General features: G+C 44.1%; 2 protein-coding genes across 3 annotated transcripts in view; one reads left to right on the top strand and one right to left on the bottom strand.

Annotated features, from left to right (window-relative positions):
* ptdss1a (phosphatidylserine synthase 1a) overlaps nt 1-12,178 on the top strand; it is a 90,913-nt gene that overhangs the window by 23,764 nt on the left and 54,971 nt on the right. The window lies entirely within an intron of this gene.
* On the bottom strand, nt 10,182-12,005 carry LOC135521360 (E3 ubiquitin-protein ligase NHLRC1-like). The gene has a single exon (XM_064947270.1). It carries the CDS (start codon nt 11,526-11,528, stop codon nt 10,281-10,283), a length of 1,248 nt encoding a protein of 415 aa, XP_064803342.1. The 5' UTR covers nt 11,529-12,005; the 3' UTR covers nt 10,182-10,280.

Below are 12,178 nucleotides of genomic sequence, written 5' to 3'. Positions count from 1 at the left end.
CTCGGTGTTATAGTGTACTGGTTTACCTGGGTGGTGCAGCATGGTGTTACAGTGTACTGGTTTACCTGGGTGGTGCAGCTCGGTGTTACAGTGTACTGGTTTACCTGGGTGGTGCAGCATGGTGTTATAGTGAACTAGTTTACCCTGGGTGGTGCAGCATGGTGTTATAGTGTACTAGTTTACCTGGGTGGTGCAGTATGGTGTTATAGTGTACTAGTTTACCTGGGTGGTGCAGCATGGTGTTATAGTGAACTAGTTTACCTGGGTGGTGCAGTATGGTGTTATAGTGTACTAGTTTACCTGGGTGGTGCAGTATGGTGTTATAGTGTACTGGTTTACCTGGGTGGTGCAGCTCGGTGTTATAGTGTACTAGTTTACCTGGGTGGTGCAGCATGGTGCTATAGTGTACTAGTTTAGCTGGGTGGTGCAGCATGGTGTTATAGTGAACTAGTTTACCTGGGTGGTGCAGCATGGTGTTATAGTGTACTAGTTTACCTGGGTGGTGCAGCTCGGTGTTATAGTGTACTAGTTTACCTGGGTGGTGCAGCATGGTGTTATAGTGAACTAGTTTACCTGGGTGGTGCAGCATGGTGTTATAGTGAACTAGTTTACCTGGGTGGTGCAGCATGGTGTTATAGTGAACTAGTTTACCTGGGTGGTGCAGCTCGGTGTTATAGTGAACTAGTTTACCTGGGTGGTGCAGTATGGTGTTATAGTGTACTAGTTTACCTGGGTGGTGCAGTATGGTGCTATAGTGTACTAGTTTACCTGGGTGTGTCACGCCTTGGTCTTAGTATTTTGTGTTTTAGTTAATTAGTTGGTCAGGCCAGGGTGTGACATGGGTTTATTGTTTGTTGTATTTAGTGGGTTTTTTTAGTTATTGGGATTGTAGCTGATTAGGGGTGTGTGTTAAATAGGTTTGGCTGCCTGAGGCGGTTCTTAATCAGAGTCAGGTGATTCTCGTTGTCTCTGATTGGGAACCGTATTTAGGTAGCCTGGGTTTCGCTTTGTATTTCGTGGGTGATTGTACCTGTCTCTGTGTTAGTTTCACCAGATAGGCTGTAATAGGTTTCACGTTCCGTTTTGTTGTTTTGTATTTATTCGTTATTTCATGTATAGTTTCGTTATTTGTTTTCACTAATAAACATGAGTAACAAACACGCTGTATTTCGGTCCGACTCTCTTTCGACAAACGAAGAACGTCGTTACAGGGTGGTGCAGCATGGTGTTATAGTGTACTAGTTTACCTGGGTGGTGCAGCATGGTGTTATAGTGTACTAGTTTACCTGGGTGGTGCAGCATGGTGTTATAGTGTACTAGTTTACCTGGGTGGTGCAGCATGGTGTTATAGTGTACTAGTTTACCTGGGTGGTGCAGTATGGTGTTATAGTGTACTGGTTTACCTGGGTGGTGCAGCATGGTGTTATAGTGTACTAGTTTACCTGGGTGGTGCAGCATGGTGTTATAGTGTACTAGTTTACCTGGGTGGTGCAGTATGGTGTTATAGTGTACTGGTTTACCTGGGTGGTGCAGCTCGGTGTTATACTGTACTAGTTTACCTGGGTGGTGCAGCATGGTGCTATAGTGTACTAGTTTACCTGGGTGGTGCAGCATGGTGCTATAGTGTACTAGTTTACCTGGGTGGTGCAGCATGGTGCTATAGTGTACTAGTTTACCTGGGTGGTGCAGCCTCGGTGTTATACTGTACTAGTTTACCTGGGTGGTGCAGCTCGGTGTTATACTGTACTAGTTTACCTGGGTGGTGCAGCATGGTGCTATAGTGTACTAGTTTACCTGGGTGGTGCAGCATGGTGCTATAGTGTACTAGTTTAACTGGGTGGTACAGCATGGTGTTATAGTGTACTAGTTTACCTGGGTGGTGCAGTATGGTGTTATAGTGAACTAGTTTACCTGGGTGGTGCAGTATGGTGTTATAGTGTACTGGTTTACCTGGGTGGTGCAGCTCGGTGTTATAGTGTACTAGTTTACCTGGGTGGTGCAGCATGGTGCTATAGTGTACTGGTTTACCTGGGTGGTGCAGCATGGTGTTATAGTGTACTAGTTTACCTGGGTGGTGCAGCTCGGTGTTATAGTGTACTAGTTTACCTGGGTGTGTCACGCCTTGGTCTTAGTATTTTGTGTTTTAGTTAATTAGTTGGTCAGGCCAGGGTGTGACATGGGTTTATTGTTTGTTGTATTTAGTGGGGTTTTTTAGTTATTGGGATTGTAGCTGATTAGGGGTGTGTGTTAAATAGGTTTGGCTGCCTGAGGCGGTTCTTAATCAGAGTCAGGTGATTCTCGTTGTCTCTGATTGGGAACCGTATTTAGGTAGCCTGGGTTTCGCTTTGTATTTCGTGGGTGATTGTACCTGTCTCTGTGTTAGTTTCACCAGATAGGCTGTAATAGGTTTCACGTTCCGTTTTGTTGTTTTGTATTTATTCGTTATTTCATGTATAGTTTCGTTATTTGTTTTCACTAATAAACATGAGTAACAAACACGCTGTATTTCGGTCCGACTCTCTTTCGACAAACGAAGAACGTCGTTACAGGGTGGTGCAGCATGGTGTTATAGTGTACTAGTTTACCTGGGTGGTGCAGTATGGTGTTATAGTGTACTGGTTTACCTGGGTGGTGCAGCATGGTGTTATAGTGTACTAGTTTACCTGGGTGGTGCAGCATGGTGTTATAGTGAACTAGTTTACATGGGTGGTGCAGCATGGTGTTATAGTGAACTAGTTTACATGGGTGGTGCAGTATGGTGTTATAGTGTACTAGTTTTGACTATAGGGCCTGTGTTCTTCTGTATTTGTCTGACCTCATATAACTAGGAAATGAAGCTTCTGTCTGTGAGCAGCATGTGACTCTGGGTATGAGGCAGTCGTCTTACTGAGGAGACTATGATACTCTGTGCTACTGTTGCTACGAGCTTCTGTACAATAGGCCAGTGCTTTGATATGGTGTGAGGGACTTCCTTTAGTCATGGTCCTTCTCACTCCATGTACTGTCAGACGATCAATGTTTTAACCACACTGTCGTAATGTGACTCCACAGACACTAGGTCTGCAGTAGGCCGGCCTACTGATTACACTTTGGGGGAAATAATCCAGGATAGTGGCTTGGGGTGGTGGTGAGCCGGGTTAGCCACTGTCCTGGATCCCATGTAGAGCTGTGACCATATATATAGCCACTGTCCTGATCCCATGTAGAGCCGGGTGACTTATATATATATAGCCACTGGGTCCTGATCCCATAGAGCTGTGATTATATATATAGCCACTGTCCTGATCCCATAGAGCTGTGACTATATATATATAGCCACCTGTCCTGGATCCCATAGAGCTGTGACTATAGCCACTGTCCTGGATCCCATAGGAGCTGTGACTATATATATATAGCCACTGTCCTGGATCCCATGTAGAGCTGTGACTGTATATATAATACTCGTCCTGGATCCCATGCAGAGCTGCACTATGCGATATATATATAGCCACTGTCCTGATCCCATGTAGAGCTGCACCATATATATATAGCCACTGTCCTGATTCCCATGAGTCTGTGACTATATATATAGCCAATGTCCTGATCCTATGTAGAGCTGTGATTATATATATATAGCCACTGTCCCCGATTCCCATGTAGAGCTGTGATTATATATATATAGCCACTGTCCTGGGATCCCATGTAGAGCTGTGACTATATATATAGCCACTGTCCCCGATCCCATGTAGAGCTGTGATTATATATATATAGCCACTGTCCTGGATCCCATGTAGAGCTGTGACTTATATATATAGCCACCGTCCTGGATCCCCATGTAGAGCTGTGACTATATATATATAGCCACTGTCCTGGGATCCCATGTAGAGCTGTGACTATATATATATAGCCACGTCCTCGGGACCCCATGTAGAGCTGTGACTATATATAGCCACGTCCTGGATCCCATGTAGAGCTGTGACTATGGGTTTGTATCAGACAGACTGTCCTGGATCCCATGTAGAGCTGTGACTATGGGATTGTATCATCTCTCTCTCTCTCTCTCTCTCTCTCTCTCTCTCTAGTTCAATACACATAAAAAATACAAAAAGTGTGTGACTCCCTTCAAAAAAAAAAAAAAAAAAAAAAAAAATAATCAAGGTTAGCTGTTAACTTGAATATTTACGAATCATAAAATTCAAGATGCTTCCTCCCTCTCAGCCAATAGCAAGTGGAGGATAATTACTATGGCATGTTAAACTAGTTGTCCAACCCTAAACCACAGCAACTTTAACACCAAATGTGAAACTCACATGAAAAGTAATGGTGAAGAGACAGAGTCATGCCAAGGCTGGTCAGCTGATATGGAATTGTTTAGCTCTAGAATGAGTAGTTATTATGCTTTTGGGTTCTGACTGAGAGCACAAATTCTGTTTTCTTGGACACAATATGATATATTATTTTATTCAAATTGAGTGAATTAGGCTAATTTATGTTTCCAGGTCCCGTAGACAATTATTCAATAGATGATTTTCATAACAATTGTTTTAAAAAATGATGAGGAAAAGCACAAGTACAGTAAACAGGTCGGGCTGTAATTCAGCCACTGATGGCCTCTAGCTCATGCATCTATTTATACAGTCTGTTGCTTTGGAATTTTGTCAAAGTTCCAGCAGTTGGTTCGCTGTTGGTTACTTTGTTGAGGTAAAGGTTTTGATCGGGTCCCAGTCATTCTCAAAGAAAGAAGCAGGGGCTTCCACAGGACATTCAAAACATCTGGACAATCTAACATAGAATGATCTTAGTTGATTTGCTTGATTTTTAGGAGATCACAACAGAATATAAATACTTCAATCAGCTACAGTGTAGCTACAACAGCAGGCTTCGGGTCTATCGGATGTTATTAGGGCGTTATAGCGGGGCAACGCTGCAGAAAACTTTCTTAAAGAGACAGTATCGAGAGCAAGTCTAAACGGGGTGCTTGAGACGTCCCAACTCTGGAGGTCACCACATTGAAGTTGAAATGTAAAACGGTTAAGGTAAGGGTTAGGTAAGGGGTATGTTTTAGGGTTAAGGTAAGGGGTATGTTTAGGGTTACGGTAACGATTGTTCAGGCAGTGTTTCCCAAACTCGGTCCCCGGGAGCCCAAGGGTGCACGTTTGGTATTTGCCCGAAACACTCCACAATAAATTCAAATTATCAACACTTGTTATTTGAAACGGCTGTGTAGTGGTAGGGCAAAAAAAAAAACGTGCACCCCTGGGTCCGAGGACCGAGTTTACCCTGGGTTAGGATAGGGACGTCCCATGGATCCCTTATAGTAGTAACCCTGCCGCGGAGCGAGGTGGTTAGTGAGCGTGCATTATTCAGCCACTCAGTCACTTTCATCCCGGGGAGAAAAAACAGATGTTATTTTAAATTACACAGGGAAGATGAACTTCGTTTTCACTGTTTTAAAGCTTGAAAAATTTCCCGGGAAAACTCAACAAAAGTCCACTTTCAGTCCAGTTTCAGCCGGTGTTGAAAGTGTGCGTATGCCCTAATTACACAATCACAGAAGAGTCCAGTCCAGAAGACTGAGAAAATAAAAACTTGTCTTTATATCCATCAAGTTAGCTTGGAAAAGTTGGTGCCTCGAGGGACAGAGCGAGACGCTCCTAAATAATCATGTCACACCAAAATAAAAGACGACGTTCTTCAAATGGGCCACAGGCACAAACAATATATAATAAAGGCAGATCAGAATGTTGAATAAGTGTAAATGTGTTTTTACCTGCTGTTTTCTCCTTTATTGTTGGAAGGCGGTGGATGCAGAACAGTTTGGTTCTCCTCCATATCCACCACACATTTTGTATGCAGTTCCGTTTTCTGCAGAGTTCAGAGCAAATGTGTCTCTGTCTTGTTGAGAAAGTTTCCATACATTTCTAATCAAAGTAGCTAGCTAGTTAGCCTAATCATGTACCTACTTAAACTACATCTGACTGACACTTGGCAAGTTGGATTTATTTGCCCTTATTTAAGATTAGAGGTAGCTAGCTAACGTGACACATATAAGCAGCCTGTCATTTGGCTAGAAGATGTGGTTGCTAACTTTCTATCTGCAGCAAAAACAAATCTATTTGGGATAAAAGGCTAAAGAAGGGGTACTAAACACGAGTTAGCACGTATTAAATACAACTGCAATGTTTGCTGAATTCGGGTTCTTTTTCAGTTACGGTAACTTACCTCTCCGGTTCATGGGTCGGACTCTGACTGCAACTTTTACCTTGGTATCCGACATTTTCATCCACTTTCCTCCCAGCCTGGACTACCATCAATGTGTTAGCTAGCAAGCTATGGCTATCCGTCTGGCTCTCCCGTCCCCGAAAAGACCAGTCCACTTTCAGCCGGTGTTGAAAGTGTGCGTATGCCCTAATAACACAATCCCAAAAGAGTCCAGTCCAGAAGACAGAGAAAATAAAAACTCAACACTGTCTTTATATCCATCAAGTTAGCGTCCTATGCAGATCCAGCACTGTGCTCCGGTCCCAGACAGCATCACAACCGCCATCTTCAAGTGGGAGCAGTTCACACGATTGTCTCTCTCTGGCTGCTGGAAATCATGCGGTGCCTTAAGGCTATGCAAAAAAAAAAAAAGGATTTCTCATAACACGAACCGAACTGGCCAATATTGGGAAACCCAGCATGGGGGATCGGGAAAAGTCGGAAACTGTATCAGTGCACGCGCTTATGTTGTTCCAAAATATAGTGAAATGTGAAATGCAGACTGTGTAAATGTGTTAGAGGAAGAAGAAGAGGAGGAGATACTAGCCCTCCTCATCAGTGCGGCCTGAAGTGACTAAACTTTTACTGATGCCCATCACATTTGCTTTCTGTTTGGGGGCTTTTTTTATGTCTGGAATGGACCGGATAGCCTCGCCTACTTAGTCGATACACCAGGAGTATAATCATTAGTCCAACACGTTTTGTGAAGGAAACAGTTTACTTCAACCGGAAAAAGTTTTACAATGAAAATGAGAGTTTCAATTGGACAAATTCATGTTTCGTTCCGTTTGGATCGTAGTGAATACAACCTATGAAACAGAAAATTACCTCCAAAAGTGTTCAAACAAATAGACTTCGTTAATAAATTAGCCTTATGGTCTCCCTTGTAAAATAGATCTTCTGACCTCAATGGGACTTCCTGGATAAATAAAGATGAATACAATGTAAATGTACTGTTTAATTAGCACCAAGCTGTCAGTGAAAACATAACCAGAGATGAGCAATGTTCCTAAAATATGTAATGACTTTGGTGCAGTCAGTGTAATCACAGTACAGTTGTACAATTAGTAGGCCAGGTTTATTTGTATATCTCAGAAGTAATTATCCACCTGTCATGACCATGTCATTATCCACCTGTCATTACCATGTTATTATCCACTTGTCATTATCATGTCATTATCCACCTGTCATTACCATGTCATTATCCACCTTGACATTACAATGTCGTTATCCACCTGTCATTACCATGTCATTATCATGTTATTACCCACCTGTCATTACCATGTCACTATCCACCTGTCATTACCAGGTCATTATCCACTTGTCATTATCATGTCATTATCCACCTGTCATGACCATGTCATTATCCACCTGTCATTACCATGTTATTATCCACTTGTCATTATCATGTCATTATCCACCTGTCATTACCATGTCATTATCCACTTTGACATTACCGTATGAATTTATCCACCTGTCGTTACCATGTCATTATCCACTTGTCATTACCATGTCACTATCCACCTGTTATTACCATGTCATTATCCACCTTGACATTACCATGCCGTTATCCACCTGTCATTACCATGTCATTATCCACCTGTCATTACCATGTTATTATCCACTTGTCATTATCATGTCATTATCAACCAGTCATTACCATGTCATTATCCACCTTGACATTACCATGTCGTTATCCACCTGTCATTACCATGTCATTATCCACCTGTCATTACCATGTTATTATCCACTTGTCATTATCATGTCATTAGCAACCAGTCATTACCATGTCATTATCCACATTGACATTATCATGGCGTTATCCACCTGTCATTACCGTGTCATTATCATGTTATTACCCACCTGTCATTACCATGTCACTATCCACCTGTTATTACCAGGTCATTATCCACCTGCCATTACCATGTTATTACCCACCTGCCATTACCATGTCATTATCCACCTGTAATGACCATATCATTACCCACCTGTCATTACCATGTCATTATCCACCTGGCATGACCATGTTATTATCCACCTGTCATGACCATGTCATTACCATGTCATTATCGTGTTATTACCCACCTGTCATTACAAAACATAACCAGAGATGAGCAATGTTCCTAAAATATGTAATGACTTTGGTGCAGTCAGTGTAATCACAGTACAGTTTTAAAATTAGTAGGCCAGGTTTATTTGTATATCTCAGAAGTAATTATCCACCTGTCATGACCATGTCATTATCCACCTGTCATTACCATGTTATTATCCACTTGTCATTATCATGTCATTATCCACCTGTCATTACCATGTCATTTTTCACCTTGACATTACAATGTCGTTATCCACCTGTATTTTACCATGTCATTATCATGTTATTATTTTACCTGTCATTACCATGCCACTATCCACCTGTCATTACCAGGTCAATATACACTTGTCATTATCATGTCATTATCCACCTGGCATGACCATGTTATTATCCACCTGTCATTACCTGTTATTATCCACTTGTCATTATCATATCATTATCCACCTGTATTACCATGTCATTATCCACCTTGACATTACTACAGATTTATCACCTGTCGTTACCATGTCATTATCCACCTGCTATTACCATGTCACTATCCACCTGTTATTACCATGTCATTATCCACCTTGGCATTACCATGCCGTTATCCACCTGTCATTACCATGTCATTATCCACCTGTCATTACCATGTTATTATCCACTTGTCATTATCAACCAGTCATTACCATGTCATTATCCACCTTGACATTACCATGTCGTTATCCACCTGTCATTACCATGTCATTATCCATCTGTCATTACCATGTTATTATCCACTTGTCATTATCATGTCATTATCAACCAGTCATTACCATGTCATTATCCACATTGACATTATCATGGCGTTATCCACCTGTCATTACCGTGTCATTATCATGTTATTACCCACCTGTCATTACCATGTCACTATCCACCTGTTATTACCAGGTCATTATCCACCTGCCATTACCATGTTATTACCCACCTGCCATTACCATGTCATTATCCACCTGTAATGACCATATCATTACCCACCTGTCATTACCATGTCATTATCCACCTGTCGTGACCATGTTATTACCTGTCATGACCATGTCACTATCCACCTGTCATGACCATGTCACTATCCACCTGTCATGACCATGTCACTATCCACCTGTCATTACCATGTTATTATCCATCTGTCATTACCATGTTATTATCCTGTCATTACCATGTTATTATCCATCTGTCACTGACCATGTTATTATCCTTCTGTCAAGAACGTAGTCACTAACATCTACCTGTCATGACCATGTCACTATCCACCTGTCATTACCATATTATGTCATCTGTCGTGACCATGTTATTATCCACCTGTCGTGACCATGTTATTATCTGTCATTACCATGTCATTACCCATCTGTCATTCTGTCGCATATCACCTATGCGACCATGTTATTATCTGTCATTGCTACACCATGTCATTACCCACCTGTCATTACCATGTCATTATCCATATGCCATTACCATGTCATTACCCACCTGTCATTACCCACCTTTCAGTACCATGTTATTATCTCTCTGTCATTACCATGTCATTACCATGTTATTATCCACCTGTCATTACCATGTCATTACCCACCTGTCATTACCATGTCATTACCATGTTATTATCCACATGTCATTACCATGTCATTACCCACCTGTCATTACCATGTTATTATCCACCTGTCATTACCATGTTATTACAAAGTATTAAGGACAGGTGAAAATGGGAGGAGAGCACCAACACCATGTTATTAATGCTCTTCATTTCATTCTTTCCAACAGCGTTCGAAAAGAAAAACATGCTGTTCACTCAAAAAAATCCTCTTAAAACGTTTGTATAATTTTAATCTGGATTTTATTGTGCTACATCACAACAGGTGGAATCGCCAGTCATTATGCATTTAGTTTATATATTTTTTCACAATACAAGTCCGCCAGACAGCTAACTCTTCCTACATCATTTTTGGACTAGAATAGCATCCGAGTGAACTGAATACATCTTCACTGCATGGTCTCCACTGTCTAAAACAATCAGCGTGTTCTGTGCTGTGGCGACCAGCCCCACCGGGCGAACCAAGTCTCCACTGACCAGGGGGGTTAGGACCGGGCCGTTCTGGAGCTTTCCCAAACTCCAAATCAACCCACGCTGGGAGTCTGTCACGATCACATCCCCGTCCCTGTCAAAGGCCACAGCAGACATGCAGGGCCACACGGAGGTCCCCAGGCTCAGAGTAAAGCTGTCTATCTGAGAGAGCACGTTAAAGTCTTTGTTGAATATTGTCAGTCTGGTAGGCCAGGGGCCATTTGGAGGTTGTGTGGTGGTGAGCCCCAGTGTCTCCACCAGGGCGATGTTCCCGGTCACCCGACAGCATGCCACTGCCTTGGGCCGCTGGAGGTCGGTTATGACCGCTCGGTTCATCAGAGTCACGCCACGGGCAAAGTCCACCACGACCTGGGAGAGCGTGCCGGCCTGGATGTCAGTGACCAGGATATGTCCACAGCTGTCCACGTCCACCCCCCAGGGCATCTGGAAGGAGTCCCACACCGCCAGAACATAACTCCCCCTGGTGGTGAACACTTTCACTGCACCGTCACCGGCATCCGTCACAACCACATACCCGCTGGGAGTCACCGCCACATCCACCGGGTGACACACCTCCCCGTGACCGCGACCCCTCCGCCCGAACCCGTGCAGCCGCCTGCCTTGAGGCCCGAATACCACCACCCTCCTTTCTCCATCGTGCACCACCACAACGGTCCCAGAGGACCCGAACACGGCCACCCCCGTGGGGTTGATCAGGGACCCCCAGCCCCCGAAGGCTGAGCGAAGCCGCAGAGCTCCAGAGCCCAGACCTCCGACCCAGCCGCTGCCTCCTCTGACCCGATGAGGGACAGGTGACCTGGGGGAGCGGGAGAGCAGAAGATCCTGGAGGTCTGTCAGCGCCTGGCAGTGGGAGGTGCTGTCAACGTCACACAGCTGCCGGCAGAAAGGGCACTCAAGCTTCTTGAGGACGGGGTGGGAGAGCGCCCGGACACATTCCAGACAGAGTACATGGCCGCAGGACAGGTTCTGAGGCCGGCGTTCCTTCTGCCGTGGGTTATACTTCTCGAAGCAGACTTTACACTCCAGCAGGTTGACGTGGATCTCTCTCAGCAGGATCCCCTCTGTTCTCAGTGAGGAAGGAGGAACAGGAACATCAGCCATAATAGTGTAGATATCCTCTCTTTCTCTTAACCCAACGACAGTCACAGTGTCAGCTCTGCTGCAGTCTCTTTAACCAACGACAGTCACAGTGTCAGCTCTGCTGCAGTCTCTTTAACCAACGACAGTCACAGTGTCAGCTCTGCTGCAGTCTCTTTACCCAACGGCAGTCACAGTGTCAGCTCTGCTGCAGTCTCTTTACCACGACAGTCACAGTGTCAGCTCTGCTGCAGTCTCTTTACCCAACAGCAGTCAGTGTCAGCTCTGCTGCAGTCTCTTTACCCAACAGCAGTCAGTGTCAGCTCTGCTGCAGTCTCTTTAACCAACGACAGTCACAGTGTCAGCTCTGCTGCAGTCTCTTTACCCAACGGCAGTCACAGTGTCAGCTCTGCTGCAGTCTCTTTACCACGACAGTCACAGTGTCAGCTCTGCTGCAGTCTCTTTACCCAACAGCAGTCACAGTGTCAGCTCTGCTGCAGTCTCTTTACCACGACAGTCACAGTGTCAGCTCTGCTGCAGTCTCTTAACCCAACGGCAGTCAGTGTCAGCTCTGCTGCAGTCTCTTTAACCAACGACAGTCACAGTGTCAGCTCTGCTGCAGTCTCTTTACCCAACAGCAGTCACAGTGTCAGCTCTGCTGCAGTCTCTTTACC

This window comes from Oncorhynchus masou, chromosome 29, assembly GCF_036934945.1.
Source record: "Oncorhynchus masou masou isolate Uvic2021 chromosome 29, UVic_Omas_1.1, whole genome shotgun sequence".
Taxonomy (NCBI): domain Eukaryota; kingdom Metazoa; phylum Chordata; class Actinopteri; order Salmoniformes; family Salmonidae; genus Oncorhynchus; species Oncorhynchus masou.
Note: the sequence above shows the minus strand (reverse complement) of the source record. Positions and strands in the feature narration are given on the sequence as shown.

Coding starts and splice junctions, on each gene's coding strand:
- LOC135521360 (XM_064947270.1), bottom strand. CDS start 11,528: ATGGCTGATGTTCCTGTTCCTCCTTCCTCACTGAGAACAGAGGGGATC.